This window comes from Centruroides vittatus, unplaced genomic scaffold (genome assembly GCF_030686945.1).
Source record: "Centruroides vittatus isolate TY-2023 unplaced genomic scaffold, ASM3068694v2 contig_1215, whole genome shotgun sequence".
NCBI lineage: Eukaryota > Metazoa > Arthropoda > Arachnida > Scorpiones > Buthidae > Centruroides > Centruroides vittatus.
In genome coordinates this window covers 2,311,445-2,335,435 of record NW_027120777.1, presented here as the reverse complement: position 1 = coordinate 2,335,435, position 23,991 = coordinate 2,311,445, and the positions used below count along the sequence as shown (strand labels likewise).

Here is a 23,991-nt window from a genome sequence, read left to right as displayed (position 1 = left end):
TCCCTTAACTTAAATTTAATACAGCCTATATCTATTTATACTTTTAAAATTACAATTTCTCTTCTCTCAAATTCAGTTTCAGTTTAGAGACTGATAAATCAATAAACTTGAGAATCACATTCACATAATCAAGAGCTGCTTATGTTTAAACATGCACATTAATATGCTGCTGTTTAATATGCTTGATACATTTAAAAATCTTTACCAGCAACAGTGAATTATGATAAAGCTTTTTAAAGGCTCAATCAGTTAAGAATATTTCTCATTAACACAGGCGTTAACTCACAATGAACTATTCAAACAGTGTGTAATTTCAGATTGACTTTTATCACTTATGAATATTAAATTTAATAAATTGATCTCATAATATTGCAGAAAAGTTTGGCATTTATAAAACAATTCTCAGAAATAATTTCTTATTAAATAGACAGACCAATTTTTAAATAAAACAACAAATAGTTTTATTAAAGTAATTTAGCATAATTTTCAAAATTATTTACCATGAATATAAAATATTTTACCATCATTAATAAGAAATAAATCTTTTCAAAATATAATTCTAAAGAATAAATATAGGTCCAACCTTAGTTACTTGTAAAATAATAATGATCCAATCATAAAATTCCATTTATAATAAAAATTTATTATAATTTAATCATTTTCTTGATTATCAATTTATTATTTTTATACTTTTTTTACAATTTGGTTGTATTAATATATTTATTCTTTTAATAAATTTATACTATGAATGTACAATATATACATATATAGTTGATTTATAATTCCATGATATATAACAATCAATGAAAATATTTTTAACATGTAATAATTTTTAAAATTTAAATTTATAACTTCAGATTTTTTAATACGATTAAAAATTCCAAAAATTAACTACATTATTTGGTTTCGGATGTTTCACATGAATCCTTTCTTTCACTTTCTTCTTTCTTGTGTGACTCTATAAACTGGCGCAATTCAGCATTTAATGAATTATTCTGTTGTTCCAGAACATCTAAGCAAGAATTAAGCTGATCCATTGCTAGATTTAAAGCTTCATATTCTAAAATTCAAAAAAAATTTGACATAAATGTAGGTCATATTCAAATTTTCATCTAATCAAAACAAAGTTTTTATATTGTGAAATTTATAAAAGTAAATATCTATATTCTGTAGAAAACCATTTCCTAACAAATTTTAATTGTATTATTTTATTTTTTTAAATATGAACTTTAATATATTAATCTGAAACAGAATTTGTATTAATTTTTAATTATAACTTAATTTTTTAACTTAAACTTACTAAAACTTTGTATTTACTGTGTAATTTCAAAATTCCAACAATAGGATTTTATACTCTAAATATAGATATAAATAAATATAATTTGATTTTTTAATATATCTCTTCTAATAACTATTACATATGAAAGCCAATTCTTTTAATTCACAAAAAGTTGTTTTCAGCTCCAATTAAGCTGTCTTCAGTTTTCAAATACAAAACATTTTACAAACTTCTCCAAATTTGTTATAAAATAATAATAGAACAAAACCTTCAGAACATTTGTCATAGAATAATAAACTGATCTATGTATTAGAAAATACTTCAAAACACTCATAAGTTTATATGACGACATAAAAGCTATTTGTGGATATACAGTGATATCTTGGTTTTCGTCAATAATCCGTCCGAAAACAATCGATGAAATCCGAAACAGTCGAAAACCGAGGCAATTATTTCCGTATGAACCAATGTAAATCCATAGTATATAATCGGCTTGCTGTATGGTATCACAATGTGAATCTATCTCTGTAAACCATATAATCTGGTAGACATATCTCACAGCAAATTCTGGTTAGCAAATTGTTTTTATTTACGAAGACTTACATATGCATTTCGGGTTGGTATAATGTGATCGCAACCCCTCTTCAGTGCTAGTTCATATAAAACAAAAATATATTAGAACATGACAATGATATACCTTAAAAGCAGTATAACAAATTCACTCTAGAATTACTCTAGTAAATTACAAAATATATACATGTAAACATTGGTTGAGAGCAAATATTACAATCACAAATAGTATTACTAAATGTAAAAATGTACAGTTTTTTTTTAGATACTGTTTGGGATGGGAAAGTTTGCCCTCCAACCACTAATTATAAACGTAATTTTTGTAATTTACATAGAGGTGAATTGTAAGTGTTTTATACTGCTTAGGTATATCATTGTCATGTTCTAATATATTTTCGTTTTATATGAACTAGCACTGAAGAGGGGTTGTGATCGCATTATACCAACCCGAAATGCATATGTAAGTCTATCGTAAATAAAAACAATTTGCTAACCAGAATTTGCTGTGAGATACATCTACCAGATTATATGGTTTACAGAGAGATTCACATTGTGATGTAAATCCATGTTAATTTGTTCTAGACACTCCAAAATAAATACCTAAAACACATTTTATAGCAAATAAATATAGTGTTCAATACTAAAAGCAATAAGAAATGAATATAAAAGACTAATGTAAAGAATAAATAAACATTTAACATGGCATTTGAAGGGCTGCTAGTTCTGGAAACTTTCTTTGGTCCCATGATGGAGCTAAAGAGAAAGGAAAGCAATGGAATTGGCTAGACACGTGAATACCACACTGAGATGAGAGAAACAGCATGAGAAACAATGCCACACTGAGCAGGAAAACACATGGGCTGCCCTTTGTTTTCACAAAATTAGCAGAGAGGTCACATGGGCACGATGATGAAATCTGAGACAAATTTTTCGCAGAGGGGGGGGAAATCGACAAAAACCGAAACTGACAATAACCAAAGTCAACAAAAACCAAAAGGTATTACTGTATTGTGCATTTTACATGCTTAATAATTAATCTTTGGCTTGTAGTAGTTAGTATCTATGTAACATGCAATATATTGGAGCTTATTTTATTTTGTTTTATTTTAAATTCATGTAAGTTTTATGTCATATTTTAAAATTTTAAGTGTGTTTGATGCATGTTTTATGAAGTACTTTAAATCTATTACTCTATAACAGGGGTGTCAAACCAGTGGCCCCAATGTGATTTTTAGTGGCCGCAGATCAAGTTTAACTAATAAACATCTATCTGCCATAAAGAAGATTGTTCTCAGTCTTTGAATCCAGATACTGGAAAACTGGAGGAGGAAGATAACGCTGGCAAGTTTCCGGTGAAAACAATTAATTTGTTTTATAAATATGTACATTAAATAAAAGCAATACTATAGCGATTATATATTGTTGATTTTAATTCACTGAACTACATAATGTGTTTTAATTGCCCTATCTATATTCCTGCATTCTCACTTCAAATTATTATTTTAAAAAATTTTCTAAATGTGATGTGGCCCACATGAATCTTACCAGTCACATTAATGGCCCGTTGTTTAAATGAGTTTGACACACCTGCTCTATAACAAATTTGATGGAAGATTTTATTCTATAGAAAATTAAAAAATTCTCATATTATTATCCCATAATAAATTCAGAGAAAGGGGGGGGCAGGCAAAAGCTATAAAAGAGGACATCATACATATATTATTTAAAATACACAGTATATATATATATATATATATATATATATACACACACTATGTGGGATGATTGTTCATTGTATTTTTCATAAGTTATTTAGTTAATGTGTTTAAATTTAAATTTACTTCCAGAATTCTTCAAAGGTTAAAATTTAAATGGAATGTTCTGTTTATGGAACAGTTTCTGAAAACGGTTTTAAGAAACCTGATGATGACCTATAGCAGTAGGCGGAAAACATTAGTAATTAAAAATTTGCTCGTAGCAAATGTATAGGTGTGGTTGTAAATTTGTTAAATTCCAATGATTGACCCTGGTAGTCATTCATTGGTAGCTGTTCATTTACTGATTGAGTCACTCTAGCTTTATGCTCCCTACTTAAATCCATTAACTGTTTTTATATAAGTATTGTAAACTAAAATATATTTCAGAGTAATTTATAGGATATTAAGATTTTATAAAAAATTTTCTTCTGACTATTAAAAAGCATAACAGGAGACAAACTTATTTACTTTTTATATTATAGTCAAAAAATTATTACAAAAAGATGAAGAAGCACAGTAATTTTTTAAATTCAAATTAATTAACATATATTTAATATGACAATCTTGTCATAATATGCATCAAATGCCATTGTCTATCCGAGGACAATAAAAAAAATGCCTTTATTTGACAATATTCTCTTTTATGAATTATCAAAACGCATTTTGTCTTTCTATCAAATTTAAACCCTCTTTAGTTAAAGAAGTTTTTAGCAATAGTCTTAACTAAAGAGGGTTTAAATTTGGTAGAAAGACAAAATGCATTTTGATAATTCATAAAAGAGAATATTGTCAAATAAAGGCATTTTTTTTATTGTTTTCAGATATAATATGCATCAATTAGCCTGTCTGACAAGATTCTCATATTAAATATAAGTAAACTAACTTAAAATATTTATTAGCCACCCTGTAAATATAAGTCAACTTTATTATTTGTCTTATTTATTCTATTTTTTAGTTCAATTTCTTCTCTATAGTTTCAACAAATAGGCTGAAACAACTAGATGAAATTGTTTAATTAAAAATACTTACAACTTATTAAACAAAGCATTGAATGAACTAGTTATTAAACTAATGATGGTTGAAAGTGCAAATGAGTTTGCAGATTGTAATAAAGTTAAATTTATTTCTTGCAATGCTGAAGTATTGTGATATTAAAACAATGTTGAAATTTCTGAAATTATCCACTAAGATTATCTACCAAATAATCCACATAGTTGAAAATGCCTGAAAATTGGGTAATTAATTACACATTAGCAATGCTAATGAGGATATGCACATCTTGAAAAAACAACTAGTTCTTATACATTATTTGTTGAATTTATACATATACAAAGATCTGTTAAAACTGATCAATTCAATTTTAACTTATGGAAGGAAAACTCAGATATTTTCTTAATTCTTAAATAGGGTAGTGTATTCTTAATAGTTTAATTCTATAATCCTTTATGTCAGGTATAGTATTTTCTATAGCCAACAAGCATCCAATGGTTTAACCAGGCACAATTTATTAAATCAATTTTCTCGTCTATATACGCATTTCAGGTTGATGTAAGTTCTCAACCCCTCTTCAGTGCCATGTAATTTGTACATGTTTTCATAAAAGAACAACCATAGGTGAAAATTCAATTCTGAGTACAAGTGCATTTCTGGTGTTTATAATTTTGAATATGTCTTAATCCTACAGGATTATTGCATACTACATGTTATATATTTTAATGTTTTATTTTTATCTTGGCTTGTTTATAATATATTAAAAAAATGGCAGATGTTCACTTATTCACTTTTAAAAGTAGTATCGAACCACCAATTCAAAACATAAAATACTCAAAATTGAATTTTTACCTATGGTTGTTATTTTATGAAAGCACATACAAATTATATGGCACTGAAGAAGAGTTGATAATTTACATCAACCCGAAATGCATATATAGAAGGGAAAATTGATTAATAATTTGTGTGTGGTTAAACCGTTGGATGTTTGTTGGCTGTAGTAAATACTATACATGACAAAGGATTATAGAGTTAAACTTATCTGTTTTAAAAAAATATCTTTTCTATGTATTTGTCTGTCAGTCTGGTTCAAACTTTTACTTTCAAAATGCTGAAATATATACATTTCATGGCCTAAAGTTTAAAAATGATAACAAAATGAATAAACTTCTTCAAAGATTATAAATAATATTCAAAGTATAGATGATTTATTTCAGGCTAGTAGAAAAAAAATAAGCATTTAGGTAAAGTTTAAAAATAAAATTGAACTGGCAAACAGAACATACTGTATACAGTACACAAACAAAGCCAGCTGTTTTAAGCTTTTCCAATAAATTTTGACTATACAGAACTTTAATAAAAATTTATTTTTACTAATTAAATTTTATTATTATAAATTTAATCAGTTGTAATAAATTCTGCCAATAAATCAATTAAATACCATAATTATACTTTTATAAGCTGACCAATAAGTCTAAGCTAATAATCCTGTTCATATTTCATAATATACCCAATAACAACTTATAAATATTTAGATTTTAAACATTTCAAACTATATAATGTTTTAAATTTCAATTATTATTTATATCTAATTTCACACTTTCATTTAAATGAGATGAAATTAGATATAAACAACACACACACACACAGTGGTGTACAGATTCACATTGGAAATAGAAAAATAAAACACAAAGTTTCTGCCTATTTTAACAATTAACAAACAACAAAATTATGTAGTAATTATTAAAAATTCAACTTTGTAAGCAAATTTGTGCTAACTTTTACATTTTATGTATACAGAATTTTAAGTCAGTTCATGTAGATTATTGTTTAAGTTTTTGTGTATGTATATAGCATTTTTTATGTATTGTCTTTTATGCTTTTTTAAAGTTATTTATTGTATGGTCACGAGCTTGTTTTTCTTGTATTTTATCACTATTTTTTTGTTAAAAGTCCTGTTTATAGGGGGAGGAAATCTGCTGTCTTGCGACACTTCCTATTGTAGATGTGATAAATAAATAAATAAATTTGTGGAGAAAATACCATACAAAATTAGCAGCTCCAAAATATCAACTTGGACAACCATTATCGCAAGCTTGTAAATATATTAACGTATTTCGTAGCAATATATTGAGCAATCACAATACATGTGTATAATTTAAAGCACACAGAACAATTTCAATTACCTATTGTTTGAAATTTACATCCATACAATAATAGTAATCAATTACAAAGAAATACTACAATTAATTTAATAAATTCTATAATTTCAATCCAATAGAATTTCTTACAGGAAAACAAATAAACTAAAAGTAAAATAAACCTTGTAATTCTTCTTCTGTCAAAATTCCATCACTTAATTCTAATTTCTCGAATTCTAACGATTTCATCTTGGAACTGTCGGACATAGCTCGTTTACAGTGTTTAGTTCTCTTATCGAACAATAGGGGGATCGAAATGTTTACCTCATACGGAATAATTTTACATACAAAAAAAATTTCGATATAATATAATTTTTATGAATTTATACGAAGAAATTATATTAATTTTAATTAAAAGTAAAAAAAAAACATAAAGTAAAGAAATATAACCAGCGGAAGTGTGGAATGGCGGGTGCCGAAAATTGCTACATAGGTGAACTAGAGCCACGGTGCGCAAACTAGGGGTCGCGACCCCTGTGGGGGTCGCCAGAAGTTTTTTGGGGGTCGCCAAATTTTTATGAAATGCATTATGCCTGCATGCTTCATACCATACAGTGTACATATAAAAAGTGAAGCGCCGTCACTCACTGTTTAATTGCAATTTCATGCTGTCCGCTCTTTCTTTGACCGTAATGCGTAATGTATGTAAAGTGTGAAGACGCAAGTTTTTCACTCTGGTAGATGGCGTCCTCTTCGCGGTAATTCGCCAGTTTTACTAAAAAGCGCCTATTTGTCCGACGTATTGATGTTATACGTTCTGTGTCGAACGGTGCGCACTGAGCATGCGCGCCGTACGAGATGGAGTGGTAATCAAGGGCTGTGGTAGTCATCTTGTAGACATGTGTACCAAGCCAAGGCCAACCAAGCCATAAAAGAAGAGATAAGATAAGTGAAGCATTAAGCATACCAAGCCAAACAAAGGAACAAAGCCACAATCCTCAAAGGCCAACCAAACGATAAAAAATTATCACTGAATGTTTTACTGCGCGTTTCCATGTAAAGTTGTAGCATGTAGCAGTTGGCCTGCAATTGTTTTAGTTTCTCCTCGAGTTTTTTCATGTGACGTTGTATAATTATGATTTTGTATATTTTTATCCGGCTTTACTACTCTTTGTTATCAGGTATGTACTATCATTAGAGAAAGATCTCTGTTAATTTTATTGAATTTCTCGAAAAAAAATGATAAAAAAATTTAATCCCTATCTTCATAATGGATAAATGGGTAATACGTACACCAGGTACATCTTCAGCTAACAAACGAACAAATACTGATGAGGAGTCGCAAAATACTGAACTAAATGCCCTATCTAAAAAAATAAGAAAATACAATGAGGATTTTATTAAGTATGGTTTTACATTTTCTGTTGTTGGTGATGAAGAACGCCCGATATGTGTCATTTGCGACGAAAAATTAGCAAATGAGAGCATGAAACCAGCTAAATTAAAAAGGCACCTGGAAACTAAACATAAAGAACTTCAAAATAAACATGCCGATTTTTTTCAAAGACGAGCTGAAAATCTGAAAATTCAAAGTGCACATTTAAAGAAATTTACAACAATACCTCAGAAAGCATTACGAGCTTTTTTAGAAGTTTATTATCTAATAGGAAAAACAATGAAACCCCATACAATTGGAGAATTCCTTATCCTTCCTGCAGCAACCAAGATGACATCAATTATGCATGGCGATAAATATGGAAATAAACTAAAAACAATACCATTATCAAGAGATACCGTGTCTCGGCGGATTTCCGAAATGTCACGAAATATCGAGTCAGAAGTCATAAAACGCATACAAAATTCATCTGTATTTGCTTTACAACTGGACGAGACTACCGATATTACTAAAATGTCACAACCAATTATTTACGTTAGGTTTATTTTTAATGAAGATATAACAGAAACTTTTTTATGTTGCAAAAGTTTGGAAGGAAAAACAACTGGAGAAAAAATATTCGAAGTAATAAATGAATATTTTGAAGCAAAGTCCCTTACCTGGGCAAACTGTGTTGCGGTTTGTACTGATGGTGCTGCAGCATTAACAGGTTCAAATAAAGGGCTCAGAGGCTTAATTCAGAAAGTGGCGCCTCATATGGTATTTAATCACTGCATGATTCATCGGCAAGCTCTTGTTGCAAAAGATATGGATGAAGAGTTGCACAACATATTACAAGACGCTGTTAGTTCAATTAACTACATTAAATGCAACAGCCTCAACAGCCGTCTCTTTTCAATACTTTGCAATGAGATGGGCTCAACGTATGAGAGATTACTGTTACACACCGAAGTCAGATGGCTTTCACGTGGGAAAATACTACGACGGATATTTGATTTGAGAAATGAAGTGTACATGTTTTTAATCGAAAAGAAACATAGATTGGCAAGTTATTATATCAATGAAGTTTGTCTAGGGAAGCTGAGCTATTTAGTTGATATTTTCGAAAAACTTAACGACTTAAATTTGAGCTTGTAGTGTGAGAATTCAACTATCATAACTTCAGCCAGTAAAATTCAAGCTTTTAAGAATAAGCTTAGTCTCTGGCAAACTGAACTGAATAAAAACAACACCGACATGTTCCTTTGCTTTAACTATTTTATCAAGGAAAATAATATAGATATATTTACATTTAAAAACATCATTTCCAATCACATTGAAAAGTTAAAGGAAAATTTTTCGAGAAGATTCAAGGATTTTTCTGAAAACGATCTTGGTTGGATTCGTGATCCATTTTCCTACGACATATGCAGTTCAACTCTTCAAATTAGTGAGAAAGAGCAATTGATAGATTTAATTAGTGATTATACTCTTTGAAATCAATTTAAGACTCAGCCTTGCCAAAAGTTTCGGCTATCCGTGGAAAAGCAATATCCCGTTTTCAGTGGCGTGCCGTGACATTTGATGATAGGGAAGCTGTTTCTGTAAGAAGCCGAATTCCAGGGGCAGTCAGTTAATTGCTCGTCAGTAATGGTCTAGGGCCCATTCGTACATGGGTGGTGGCTGTAGAGACAAAGACGACAAGTATCTGACAAAAACCGTTTATTTTAACATAAAATAAACATACACTATGTACAAAATAGTTTGCTTTAGGACAATCAGCCGTTCGGACGTCCTGAGCGTCGATGTGGTTCTTCGATGGTCGATCGAAGGTGGCCCCGGGACAGTGGCGTTGACAAGTCTGTAAGGCACGGGGAGGGATTATATCAATCTCCGTTCTTTCTTTCATCCATTTTGATTGGTCGTTCTCTCTCAATCACGCTTCTCGAGTGGTTGGTCCCTGGTTATTAAACGTAACGACACTCTTACCTGGAGAGTGAGAAAAGTCAAAATCGAAGATGAATTCGATCTTCCACCGATCACAGGACGACTTCCTTCCGCGATTTATGGTTTCTGCCTGGCAGTTTGATATAAACAATGAGTGTCCGACTACAAACGACTTTTACCTATGTTTTTTTAAACGAATAAATTTTTCTCTAAATTAACCGTTTTTTCGCATCTTTCGTGACGGGTCAGATCCGTCCAGTACATGACATTTCCATAAAAGTTTTAAACAAATACTGAAAATGACAAAAATAAACAATTTATGTATTTTAGTTCTAAAATACAAATAATACATACATACAATAATACAATAATACATACAATGATAGAAACACTTGTTTTTTTAATTTTTTATAAACTAATTCTATTCCGCCAAGTCGTTAATTACTTTATCATAAAAGTCGCTGGTCGTCGACTCCGTCAACGTATTTACAAGTTCTTTTTCTATCGAAAGCGACGCTAGCGACCGACTGTTCCTGGCCAATGTATGAATTCGCTCCGTGGTCGAAAAACTGCGCTCAACACACCCACCGGTAGATGGTACCGTAAATATTAATGATACTAAATCATATAATTCTTTTAGTACGTTTTTGTTCGGATCGACATTAATTATAATATGTTTTATGTCTAAGAGTTACTTGTCAATATAGTCCGGACACGAATATAAATATTGCGATTCGCTACGTAATTTAGATAAATCAAAAAATTTCCCATAAAATTTACTTAATTTAAAAAATTAAAACACGCTTGGAAAAATTGTTCATAATTTTAATATTATGAAAAACATCTAAAAGTGATAAAAATTCTAAAGATTTTATGTCTGAAAATCTGTCAATATAATTATAATTTTCTTTTAATTATACTGTAATTAAATATAACTTCGCAATAAAACGTACCTAAAAATAACATTGAATACTCTTTACTTTTTAAATCTTAAACAATTCACTTAGTCAGATAGCTTCCTGCCAGTGGCTAAGGGATAGAATAGTTGGAAGCGTTATACGTTTGTAGTTTCCATCAGCTAAACCGGCTGAGGTTGATGCTCTGTAAAGCGCATGCGCCAATGCCCTCTGGCTGCTTTACACCATTCAGTTATTCTCGCCGTGAAAGCTGTCTCGGAAGCGCTTCCATTCCGCCACTGACATTCGAATATACAATAGCAATCTTATCATTTTTTTCACAAGTAGTATGGAATTTTTTAATAAGATACATAATGCAGTTATAATAAAATATTAATTTTAATTAATTCAAAGTACGTTAAAATACGAAAATTTATATTTTAGAAAATACAAGGGAAGGTCATTGGAAGGTGGATGCGGCACTTCCACTGCTTCCAATGACGGCACGCCACTGCCCGTTTTATGCAAGAATGCCATCAGGGTTTTAATACAATTTGCATCAACGTATTTATGTGAAACTGGATTTAGCAAACTAGTTTCAATAAAAACTAAATACCGCTCGCGTTTAAACCCTGAAAATGATATGCGAATTGCAATTAGCAACATACATCCAAACATCGATAAGATAATTAGAAACTTGCAGCCACATACATCTCATTAGAGAGCAATTTACTGATTTTTATGTTAACAAAAAGTATTTTCTTAAAATTATAAATAAAATTAATATGTCAGATATGATGATGTTTTTATTCGATGAAACGAAAAAAATGCGCGAAATATACATCGTATTTGTGAACATTTATCTCTAGGGGTCGCCAAAAATTTTCTCTCTACAAAAGGGGTCGCAGTCGAAAACAGTTTGCGCACCACTGAACTAGAGTACCTAGATATCCGAGTAGCGACATACGAGTCATCGCCGACTGTCATCACGTGGTCTATGGGTTTACATTAATAAATGACGATTTTTTTACTTTAATAAAGCATTTTTACGAATAAAATGCTTTATTAAACTAAGCGAATACTTGATTTGTTTTTTCTCGTCTACTATCCACATTTTGGATTGGTCCCTTGTCCCTCTCCTCGCTTCCCGATTGGTCTCCCCCTTTGTTTCCAAGTGCAAAACGAGACCATCTCGGGTCGCGGGAAAGGTCCGATTCGAGGTATACAGTACATCTGATACCTCCTTGCCGACTCTGCTCCGAGATTGTTTATAAAACTATAACACCTGCGCTCACAATTCAGGCCATTGTAATTTCTTTCGCGTCTAAAAACTTTAACGATCTTTTCCGTCTATCAAAATTTTCCCTTTTTCGAGAAAGTTTACACCGGTCAAAAATTTATAGATACTCGAGTCAAAGATTTATGAGCGCTCGTGACTAGCTGTTTATGAGCGCTTGTGCTAGAGTTTATCTTCCGGGTTGACATTGATAGATTATTTGACACGGACAGTTTTGTTCGGACAGTTCCAAGTCTCGTTGTTTACATTTTTGTGTCGCGTTGTTTAGATCATAGGTTTTTTCCCTCCGTCGTAACACAATTTATCGCTATCATTTTTTTAACACAAGAATTTCGCGATTTACTCGCTTTCGAACTCGTCTGGAAACTCTCATATTTTCAAAAATTCAAACGAAATAATAAAAATAACTTTTAGAGTTACACTAAAATTAAAAATTGAACTTATTTGTGCTTCTTAGTGTAACATAAAATATTTTATCTTTTATTTATTTTTACAGGATGTTGGTGGCATTTCGAATTACAGAAAAATTTTTTTTTTCTACACTGGCACCTATTTATAGTACATAAATCAGTTCGGCCTATGACAAACTAGTTTGGCCAGACACGCATAGGACAAACTAGTTTGGCCTGAAATCGGGTTTGGCCGGTAACATATATGCCAGGCATGGGCAAATGCGGCTCTTGCTGAAAGTGTTAATTTCTGTTTTTTATTATTATTTTTACAATTTTATTTTTATAATTTTGTGAAAATATGTTTATTAAAAAATTCAATATTTGTTTTATATTATATTTATATATTATATAATAAAATCGCGCGCCTTACCATACTATCCGCCAGGACAGTACAGAACTGGGGCTCCCATGCATTTTGCAAAACTTACATTTCGGCTCCCACTGAACTCTTGCTTGCCCACCCCTATATTTTTATTCCCCTTTATTATTTTTTCCTATAAAAATTAAAATAATTAATTATAAAGTAGAGATTAAAATTCATTTTAAAACATACTTCCATACAGAATATTATCTTTTGTCAATGATTTAATGTATTTAATCGAAATATACGTAGCAATAATCATGTTGCAGACAGAGTGAGAAATAAGTAAACAACAATTCAAAACAGTGTGCATGCTCGCCTGCGCGGCGACAATTTGAGCAGTGCGCAACCGCGCAGCTTAGAAGGACATTGAACACAATCCTAAGGATTTTGGTGCCAATTTCTAATTCGAGATGCAATAGGATCCATTTCTAATTCGAGATGCAACAAGGATCAAATCATAATAAAAGCGAGAATATTGCCAAGCCCAAATGTTCTTTATTAATATTCAATATTCAAGTTACATAGTTTTTGAGACGATCCAACAGACATTAAAGGAGTGAAACCGGAAGATCGCCGATATTCGGTCCACCTCGGAGTCAAACTGCAAATATTTTAAATTAAAATTATAATATATTTTATTATATATTTTTATAATATATTCGGATATAAGTGGAATTTGCCCGATTTCCACAAAATTTTGTAAAATATTTAGAAATTTCGAAAAATGTATTTATTAGAGTTATAAATGGAAGTAAATAGTAATCTAAATATATAAAATTACTTGTCCTGACTGATTGACTGATTCATCATCGCCCAGAGCAAACCGCTGAACCTAAAGAGGGGAAATTTGGTACACAGTTAGGGTACGTCATGAAAACGCACACTAAAAAGAGGTTTTTCGAAATTCCCCCGGGGGAAAGAGGGAGAGGATTAAGGCTTAACCTGAAGAATGGCTTCTACAGTACTATTTTAGATACGATTTTTTGTTTTAACTACGTCTTCATTGAGTACTTTGGGGTATTAAATTGATAACATTTCAGACATTGTAATAAATATTTTTATATATTTTGATTTTTTAACAAATGTTCGAACCGTTTAAAATTCGAATTTATTATTGCATATTGGTTCGATTATAGAACGTTTGTAAACGTTCCAGAAAATTGATCAAATTGAAAACAGTTCGTTTGATTCTCATCATTCTCAGCGGTAAGTGTTCTATAACAATTACTATGGTTGTTGAAATACTGAATATAAATGGCGTTTTCTTGCAAAATCCGCGCGGGCTAAGTAGCGGATAACAGCTAGTTATCGTATAAATAATTAAAACCGAAGTGATTTTATTCTATAATAAATGAATAAAATTCTGTTTTATTACATTGGTACCGACCTCCTTTAATTCTAGTGATCGAGTTAGTTTCAATTTTCTTTCATTCACCATCATCTGGTGAAATATCACCAATTTTACCATTGGCCATACTTTGCTCGTCTTCCAACGAACCTGGTAGTTTAACAGAAACACCAAGCGCTACTAGGTTTCTTCCTTTCAAATTGAATCGATCAGGTTCTTCGATTTTCGTGTATCGACCTTCGCTACTTTCTAATAAAATAATTCCTGAAAAAAGATAAGAAAAAACTACCGGTATATATATAATTAAATTTACTTTCAAATACAGTTAAACCTGTGAACAGCGGCCACGAAAAGAAACGTTTAAAAATAGCGAATTTCCAGATTATTTTCTACGAATTCTTCTTACAAAAATGTTTTCAGAAAAAAAAAAAAAAAAAAAAAAAAACACCGTTTGCAGATGGTCGTTACTGCGGGTTCGGATACACAAAATTATTCTAAAGTAAATCAAAAAATACAATTGGAGATGTGAACGATGCTGTCGGGATCTTAACAGAGCTATAGAGCATGCCCGTAGCAGCAAAAAAGTCAAAAGGAGCCATACACATCTCTAAATGTGACTCTTGGCGAGATGTTGCTCCCTAAATCAGCCACACGCGATAGCGAGGATCGCGTGCAGCTGATTTCTCGGATCCTCGCGCCCCGGACCGCGCACTCGGTTAAGACTATCGCGTTTAACTATTTAGCTCACCCGACTCTGCCAGCTTCGATTAGCTCACTTGACTGTTCGTGGCGTACTTGATGTTTAATCGTTTTAGCGGGTGTAGGGGTTGCCCCACCTGGGCACTGAGGTGCCAGCGATAGTCAGCACCGAAGCATACTACTACATGGGAGCGTAGGTCAAGGCTCGCTGTCGCTCGTCTTGACGACGCAGATCATAGGAGATTAGGCAGTTCTGGTTCGAAGTAAAAACCTTTTTCGATCGGTAGAAGTTAATGCATTTATTACCTGTTATAAGCACTGATCACTGTGCTGTACTGACTGTTAATAAACGCGTGATCAGCTTAGCGGAGCACGCGGCGTGATTCCGTATAGCACTTGGAAATAGGCTTTATGCTGATTTCGGGAGCTGTATTTTGCGAAGAGTCACATTTAGAGGTGTGGTTCCTTTGACTTTTTTGGCTCTATAGCTCAGTTAAGATCCCAACTGCGTCATTCACGTCTGCAAACTTACCAGTCAGAAGATACTTTATAAGAGTTACTTACCAATAATGACGAATGTAAACAGGAACTTGTACATCTTCGCTTATTAGTTCTGCTTCCGGGATTTCCTGAAGGTTTTGTCCTACCGAATGCTGAAAACACACAACTTGCACGTCTTTATATAAGAAAAATATGCAATTAGTCAAAATCTCATTGGTTGTGTGCAGCGCCGGATTAAGCCTCTAGCGGGCCCTAGACAAAATTTAAATTGGGGCCCCATTTAAATAAGTTGCTTCTAAACAAATCTTATATAATGTGACATTAGCGTAGCTAGCATGGGTGACACCCGGTGCAGATATCGTGGTGTCACCCCAAGTCACACCCCAAGTCACACCGTAGTGTCACCCTTTTTAATAGTGTTTTATAAAAGAGTTAAAAACTCTTTTATAAAACACTATTGAATTGTAATATCTTCGCACTCGAGCAACTTGAACGCTATATCGAATATGCGATGTCGCGATGTATAAGTTTAGATTTAGAAAATAAATCATAACCATACGTTAGTACTACCACGAGAGGCGGCCCTAGAAATATTTCTACATGGCGCCAGAGATCTCGTGGCGCACATTACTTCTGACGCACGGGTGTTGACCTTTTTTTTTTTAGATAACGGCTAGTCGAGCGGAGCTTAGTAGGAATTGTTAAATACAGCCTTTTCTGTCCTATCTACTTTCTTAAATAATTTTTAACTCGTTTTGAAACAGAGAAATCTTCTGCACTGAAGCCGGGCCCCTCCGAATTACGGGCCCTATACATTTGTCTACTTTGCCTATTCGATAATCCGGCCCTGGTTGCGTGACAGATGTCGATCGAAGTCGATGATGTTGCGCGTGGGAACGATAAAATGTCCAATCGCGCGAATGCTTGTTTAAATTTACATATTTTACTTTAGTAACTGACCGAATTCCATGATGCAAACATGTTTACTGGTAGAATATTTCTGTCCGTATTTGTGAAAAAATAGAAGACTTTTACCGACGCAGAATACAAAAAATTCCCGAGCACATTGGTCAAAATTTTTCGTATGCGTGTTTAAAACATCAAAAATTATTTAAAAATTCGAATTGCAACAAAATATCTCTTATATGACGTAAGAAATTATACTTTTATTTATTTTTTAGCTACAATATATTATAATTGAATAAACTAATACAAGAAACGATTAAAAACGATAGGATTTTAAATGTCTTAAAAAGATTAAATTCACCCGATATTAATTTACCGGTAAATAATTTTTATAATCATTTATAAAATAAATTTTTATGCTAATTCGGTAATAATTTTAAGTAAAATTTATAAATGTTTTGTCTCGGGACTTAAAATATATTCACGAAAATGAGAGAACGAAAGTAGAAAAAGAAAAAAACGTTGTTTGCATGTCTGACCCGAACCATCAACAGTAACATGTGTATAACATTTTCAGGTACAGCAACATTTACTGTAAGTATTATAATATAAATCAGTATTTCCCAACCTCTAACGAATCGTCGCACCCTTTAATAAAACCGTTACGTAGTATCGCCCCCTTTACTTCGAAAAAAATGCGATGACAGCATTATTCGCTCTGAATCCCCGCTAGAAAGCTTCAAAATTCCGATGCCGGGTCCCGATGCTAACGCCAAATTTGTATTACATTGAATAGACTAGTGACTAGTATAATGTTATTTGTTTAATTATTGTACGATATAACGAATAAAATATCTAATTATTCTTAATATCATGTTTTACAATATTTTTCATAAAATTGTTTTTGCCCCCAAAATATAAATTGTTACTAATCGCCCCCGCCGAAAAACACTGATATAAATAAATTACTATATTACAATTAATTTAAATGCTAAGAAAACAATTCTAATGTAATAATAATGGTATCACATAATATGCAAATGATAAGAGGTAATCGCAATTAAAAGATCCCTATTACACAGAAATTTGGTGTGGTGGCATTCGGACACGTGGAAGAATTATCGTAAAAAATAACAAATTAGCACCAATTTCGCCACTATGGGAGATTTGGAGCTGATATCCGTGTGATTTTTATTTATTCACAAATTATTCTAAAGAATTTTCTATAGAAATTTTTGTGTAAAAATTTTTAAGGGGCAAATCACAAGGTAGTCGGTAGCCTTTATACATAATTATAGAAGAGGAAAATAAAATATATTAATTCATAACTAGAACGAGAAGTTAGAAGTCTTCCACCTGCATTGACAGATTTTCGTTAAAATTCCACAATTGAGTAGTGACGTTAACTTAACAACTGCGTGATTACAGGTGTTCGAATTTAAAAAGTAGAACACAAAAAACGTATTTTTAATTCAGAAAAAAACTAAAACTAGTCAAATCATTTTTGTTGATGATAAACTATAATATAAACACATAAATTGGGTTAATGGATGCACGGGAAGTAAAAAATGGGAAAAACCCAAGCTGTCTTATTCAGGCCCGCCGTAAGCGGGCGGCACGTCCAGGGGGCGGCAAATTGGTATTGCTGGCAAGCGCAGCGTAGGTAGTCGTAGTTAAACAGGGGCGGTATAATCGGCATTGCACACGCGCGCTCAAACAGCTTGCGGCGCTGCTGGTCTTATCAAGAGACTTCATGGCATAAATTCGTCTATTTATAAGTAAATTTCGATTTTTCATTTAAGCCTCTAAATAGAGTTAAACAATAGTAATTAAAATTATTAACACAAATTTTACTTAACAAAATGATAATTTAATTATAAAATTTAATTTGGAAGAATCGTGGAGGACCTGGATCGGTAATCTATACATTAATTCAGTAAGTCTCAAATACTGTCCGGCTTGGTTTGTCAGAATTGCCGAGGGTACAAACGTGGTTGGAGTATCAAAATTGCCGTGTATTCGGGTCCATTGCAATCACAAATGAAAAATTCGCAATCGTTTTGGCGTGGCGGAGAAGCAAACATACAATGTTAAGTCTATGGAAGAAACATGTAGGACCCTTGAGCTTCATCTAACGATTTAGTTTATTTATTTTAATTATTAGAACAACCCGTTGCTCATCCCTATTCTGAATTCCTGCTTTATTATTAATTACACGTTAATTAAAAGAAGCATCTTCCTCATTACGGTACGAGTATCTTTTATTGTTTGTATAGCGTGGTTACTAATCTACCTGATTAAACTTTGCGGATATGATCTTACTTCATTTATAAATTCTTACGAAAAGTCTAAATAATACCATCTTTTCTCATTACGTCGATAATGTTTTTTTAATATATATATTAAAATCATGTGTGTTCCCATATAAAATTTAAGCAGTTATGAAAGGAATAAGGTACAAGGAAAAATTTTAATAAATCAGAATATATATTCGATTATAATGTTAATATTAATGTTAATATAATGTTATATTTGATTGATTCGATAGTTTTCATATATCCAGTCTGATTAGTTGTAGTTTCGAAGCTTTCATTGGCTGTAGCTCACCGATTGCTCCGACCCGATTACAAATATTTAAGTTTTTAAATCTATCCGACTGGAACGACCAGTCGGTCGGCCGACTGCTGTTGCCATGGCATCGCGACTTGGAGTCGGACCAGTCGGTCCAGTCGGTCATAGTGTGAAACAGCCCTAAGGCTTTTATGTCCAACAGATGGCGCTAACTCCGCGAGTACGACGACCTAAGTTTGCTTTCCTGTGAGGATGAACTAAAGCAGATCGTATCAATTATTATTCCTTTGTGTCCTTTATCTGCATCCATAATTTTCCAGTATAATAAGTCCTGTTAATTGATAAATGTACTAGTATACAAAGATAAATTTAAGCTATGATAAAGGACACAAAGGCATAATAATTGAATGATATTTAATAATCTATAGCCGAACTTCTGGAAAATTGGAAAATGCAGAGAATAGGGAATACAGTTGAAGAAATAAACTTGAAAACAGAAATATGGTATTTAAAGAAATGTAAAATGGAAGCCATAAAATTGCCAACTTTGAGCTTACCAGTAAGTATCAGCAAAAATCTACAAAGACATGATGTTGAAAAAATAAACAAACTAATAATAAATTTGAATATAAATTATAAAAAGTACAAATTAAAGAAATTACAAAGAAAAACCAAAAGAATTAAAGAAAAAACAGGAGGAGAAAATTCTGGAAACAGAACAGAAAAACAAGAACGAAAGGAGAATTCTGGTAAGTTTTTCTTAAATAAATATAATAAATTAGTAAAAAAAAAATAGGATACCCGACTTTAAAAGAAAAAGAAGATTACGAAAGAAAACTAATTTTAAACATGACAGAGGTCGAAATACCAGAATTAATCAGAAGAACACTAAAACAAGGATTAGACTATAATGGACCAGAAATACTGAAAACTGAAGATATCGCAGTTTTTACAGAACACTTATTATGGAAGTTTCTAGAAGAGGAGAGAGAGAGCAGATAAGAACAGGTATGCAAAACATAATTAAAAATAAAAAATTAAATAAAAAAACACAAAATAAAATAAAAAATTATAAACGAAATCTAAAATGTTAAAGAATTTTTAATAAATAATAATTTGGAAATACTTTAAGGGGATAAAACCAAACAAATAATAATAATGGAAAAAGACAAGATAATCGAAGTCATCAAAGAATTAATCCAAGAAGGAAGTTATGAACAACTCAACGAAGATCCAGTGAATGGTCTAATAAAAGCTTTAGACAAGGAACTAAAGAATTTGAAAATACAACAACATATAACAGAAGAAGACATCAAATACATAAAAAGAGAAGACAACAGAACACCGAAATTTAACATAAGGGTAAAGACACATAAAAATCCTATTGAATATAGACCTCTAATAGACGTAAAAAATTACATATATTATAATTTAGAAAAATATTTAAAGAATAAGTTAAATTTATTAGAAGTATCTAAGTACAGTATAAAAAATGTGGATGAATTATTAAGTAGATTAAAAAATATAACTATAAATGAAAATTTGAAGTTAATATCACTAGATGTTGTCAATATGTATCCTAGCATTACAATAGAAGACATAGAAAATTCGTTAATAAACATCCAAACACCAAATTGGATAATTAAATTATGTTTAATAGTAATTAAAAATAACTATTTTCAGTTTGATAAGAAATTCTACACCCAAACAGAAGGAATACCTATGAGCACATGTATAGGTCCAAAATTGGCCGAAATATCAATGCTGCAAATAGATGAAAAGATTAAAAATATAGAAGGTATTGGATTTTATAGCAGGTATGTGGATGATTGTATAATAATTTTTGATAAAACGAAAACAAATGAGAATATAATCGTAAATATGGCCAATAAGATCAAAGAAAATATTAAATTTGAATTAGTAAAAGAAAAACAGAATAGTTTAAATTACCTAGATGTAACTATAGAAAGAAAAAACGATAGATTAGTTTATAAGAAATATGTTAAACTTATACAAATACCCAAAATAATTAATTATAAATCTGTTATACCTGTTAGTATGAAATATAATATATTTAAAATGTATATGAATAAAATAAGACAAAGAACATGTGAAATAGAAACGCAAAAACAAGAGGAGGAGGAAATAATTAAAATGTTTATTTTAAATGACTACCCAAAATGTTTACTAAATAAATGGAATGAAAAATTACGTAATGACAATCAATCAAAACCAATGGACAAAGAGAAAAAATTTGTTAAATTACGGTATGTACCAAAATTATTTGAAAGAATTAAGAAAGTTGTAAAAAGTAGAATTAATTTAATACCTGAAAAAATAAATTCAACTAAAAAATATTTGTGTTATAGAAAAGAAGAAAATTATGATATAACAGAGGAAAAAGGTGTTGTATATTCATTTAATTGCAATTGTAACCCGAAGAAAACATACATAGGAGAAACAAAAAGAAAATTAAAAATTAGATTAAGCGAGCATATTAAAGCAATAAAAGGAAATTATGCAAATTCAGCAGTGGCTGAACATTGCAATAAGGAAGGTTGTGAAATAGATTTAAACACTGTTAAAATAAGGAAAAAAGAAGAAAATAATTTTAAACGTCAGTTATATGAACATATAAATATAACCAGACAAACAGAAAGAATAAACAAAAATAAACAACAAAAATTCGTGGAGATTTGTTTGATTTGTTAAGAAATCTATTAAAGTGCACTTCTTGGATACTAAATTCTTTGTTAAAAAGTGTCACACATACAGAAATCCACAACACACACGATCCTTCTATCTCATATTGTTTATATAAATTTTCAGCATTCGCAGTCCTTGTCAGACGTTCCCATATTCGTTGCTTTAACATAAATTATGCTATCAAAGGATTGATTTACATAAAAAAAAACTAGCTACAAACGAAAGATAAAAATACAAATACAAAGAAATAAAATTATTAGAATCTAACGATTATTATTTTCACGTTTAAAATGAAACGGAAAGATACTTATTCGCGTGACAAGATTTCGAACAAGATAACGAATTCATGTTCTAGAATAACATTTAATTTGAAAGTTTGGAAAACTGTAAGAAGACTTTTTTAAAATGGAGAAGGTTAAATTTGCGGATGAAATTGAAACCGATGAAGATAATGGAGAAAAAAGAAATGGTGATGCATCTAATGTATCTTGTGAGAAATCCATCGATTCATTATCAGTGGATCCATCGATTTCAGAAGATAAAACTTATTCTCTAATGAACCATCACTCTCCCAGTGAACACGTTAAGGTACCCGTAGATAAAATGGAACTGTGGAAGGAGAATTATCAGAATATGATGAACACAAACTACCATTACCAGATTGGTACAATTGCTCATTTCATGAGAATGAGAACGACTCCCATAAGAAGATTTCGAGAAGAAGCCATTGGAGACAAAGAGCTTTATATAAGCAGATCTAAAAAATATGGAAATTTACCTAAATCAGTAATATACAAAATTACTCGAGAACCGATAAAACACGAATCCGGACAAGAATATTTGGAAAAAATGAAGAAGTTGAATTTATGTGAATTTATTTTGCAACAGAAATCAGAAGAAATCAAAAGACTAAATCAATTAAAATTGGAAAGAGAAGAGAAAATGTCAAAACAAGAAGAAAATCTAGAAAATAAAGCTACCGAATTTATTGACACTATTAAGAAAAGCGACACCGCTTGTTCAGATGCCATTAAAGCAGCTAACGAATCTTCCGAACAGAGTCTGAAATTAACTGAAGAAATTAAGATACTAACTGCTCAAAAAATCTCCTTACAAAATTCTATATCTAAACAGGAAACCATATTGAAGAAACTGAGGATCTTTCGCAATTTATTAGACTCTTTAGCACCGAGTGACCATTGGAAACAAAAGGAAATGTCTAAAGAATTGAAAGACATCGACCCAAACAAATCAGTTTTCGTAGATCGAGACGACGAGGACAATTTTCAAATTCACTTTAAAGATCCTGCAGAAGTGCCATTAAGATTGCAAGAATATAAAAACAAATGCCTTTCTTTCATTCAATACAATTTGGACTCCCGTGAAATATTAGAAGAAACCAAAATTTCTTTCTTTACCTACCAAGAAAAATTATCCAAAGAGCTAGAAACATTAAAAAAGGAAATTCATTTATTACAGAAAAGTGAAGAAGAGCAGACCCAAAAATCTGAGAAATTTCAACAGTTAATAAATAAATGCGCTTTCGGAAAAGAGGACGACCAGTCGAAACTTCTGCGAACGAAGATTGCTGAAGTGTATAGATGCTGCAGCGAAGAATTTAGCGAAGGAAATGTAAATTCACAAATTATGCTAACCAGCATAGAATCTTACTTAGAGCAACTAATACACAATTTGACATTATTACCTGCCGAACGTCTAAATAAAATCTATCGAATGAAACAAAAACAGAGGAGGAGATTAGAACGAGAAAAGGAGAACGAAGAAAAAAGAAAGCAACAAGAGGAAAGAATTAACAAAGCTTTGCAAAGGGCAGAATTAGCTAAAGAAAGGAAATTCATTCGCAAACCAATGTATCGCTCCGAACCACTCACACTAGTAAGAAAAACCAAAGCCAAAGTTAAAGCAGAAACAGCGCGACGACAAGAGGAGGAAGAATATAGATATTTTTTTACGTAACATGAAATTATTTTCATATAAACAAAATTTCATGCATTTTATTATGTAACACGTTACTAGAATAATAAACCATTTCAATTAATTATTCATAATTACGTCCGTGATAATAAATTATCGTTTGAGCCAGTGGCGTGTTACGGCTTTATGGAACCCAGGCAAATTTGAATTGGGGGACCCCCCAAATACAGTACTGACTTCATCTTTCTTCAGGGGAA

At 31.4% G+C, this 23,991-nt stretch overlaps 4 protein-coding genes and 1 long non-coding RNA gene across 5 annotated transcripts; 3 read left to right on the top strand and 2 right to left on the bottom strand.

Annotated features, from left to right (window-relative positions):
- Positions 1–844: 844 nt before the first annotated feature.
- Positions 845–7,078, bottom strand: LOC136987075 (UPF0184 protein-like). Its single transcript, XM_067284727.1, has 2 exons — positions 6,920–7,078; positions 845–1,060 (listed from the first exon to the last, which is right to left on the bottom strand). Exons 1-2 carry the CDS (start codon positions 7,002–7,004, stop codon positions 897–899), a joined length of 249 nt encoding a protein of 82 aa, XP_067140828.1. The 5' UTR covers positions 7,005–7,078; the 3' UTR covers positions 845–896.
- Positions 7,079–8,007: 929 nt separating this feature from the next.
- Positions 8,008–9,609, top strand: LOC136987179 (zinc finger MYM-type protein 6-like). Its single transcript, XM_067284872.1, has 2 exons — positions 8,008–8,976; positions 9,271–9,609. Exons 1-2 carry the CDS (start codon positions 8,008–8,010, stop codon positions 9,607–9,609), a joined length of 1,308 nt encoding a protein of 435 aa, XP_067140973.1.
- Positions 9,610–13,543: 3,934 nt separating this feature from the next.
- Positions 13,544–14,500, bottom strand: LOC136986705 (uncharacterized). The gene is made up of 2 exons (XR_010882519.1): positions 14,456–14,500; positions 13,544–13,669 (listed from the first exon to the last, which is right to left on the bottom strand). It is a non-coding gene; the product is annotated as an uncharacterized lncRNA (long non-coding RNA).
- Positions 14,501–20,251: 5,751 nt separating this feature from the next.
- On the top strand, positions 20,252–21,805 carry LOC136987169 (reticulocyte-binding protein homolog 1-like). The gene is made up of 2 exons (XM_067284861.1): positions 20,252–21,360; positions 21,463–21,805. The coding sequence occupies exons 1-2, from the start codon at positions 20,252–20,254 to the stop codon at positions 21,803–21,805; spliced, it is 1,452 nt and encodes a 483-aa protein (XP_067140962.1).
- A 361-nt stretch (positions 21,806–22,166) lies between these two features.
- Positions 22,167–23,841, top strand: LOC136986696 (coiled-coil domain-containing protein 38-like). Its single transcript, XM_067284280.1, has one exon. The coding sequence runs from the start codon at positions 22,205–22,207 to the stop codon at positions 23,774–23,776; it is 1,572 nt and encodes a 523-aa protein (XP_067140381.1). The 5' UTR covers positions 22,167–22,204; the 3' UTR covers positions 23,777–23,841.
- Positions 23,842–23,991: the final 150 nt, after the last annotated feature.

Bases quoted from the DNA above. Each gene is read 5' to 3' on its own strand.
- LOC136987075 (XM_067284727.1), bottom strand. From the start codon at position 7,004: ATGTCCGACAGTTCCAAGATGAAATCGTTAGAATTCGAGAAATTAGAA. The intron at 1,061-6,919 runs GTTTATTTTACT...TTTGAATTTTAG, and splicing joins GACAGAAGAAGAATTACAAG to AATATGAAGCTTTAAATCTA.
- LOC136987179 (XM_067284872.1), top strand. From the start codon at position 8,008: ATGGATAAATGGGTAATACGTACACCAGGTACATCTTCAGCTAACAAA. The intron at 8,977-9,270 runs GTTAGTTCAATT...TTGAGCTTGTAG, and splicing joins ACAACATATTACAAGACGCT to TGTGAGAATTCAACTATCAT.
- LOC136987169 (XM_067284861.1), top strand. From the start codon at position 20,252: ATGGAAAAAGACAAGATAATCGAAGTCATCAAAGAATTAATCCAAGAA. The intron at 21,361-21,462 runs GTATGTACCAAA...TTTGTGTTATAG, and splicing joins AAAAAATTTGTTAAATTACG to AAAAGAAGAAAATTATGATA.
- LOC136986696 (XM_067284280.1), top strand. From the start codon at position 22,205: ATGGAGAAGGTTAAATTTGCGGATGAAATTGAAACCGATGAAGATAAT.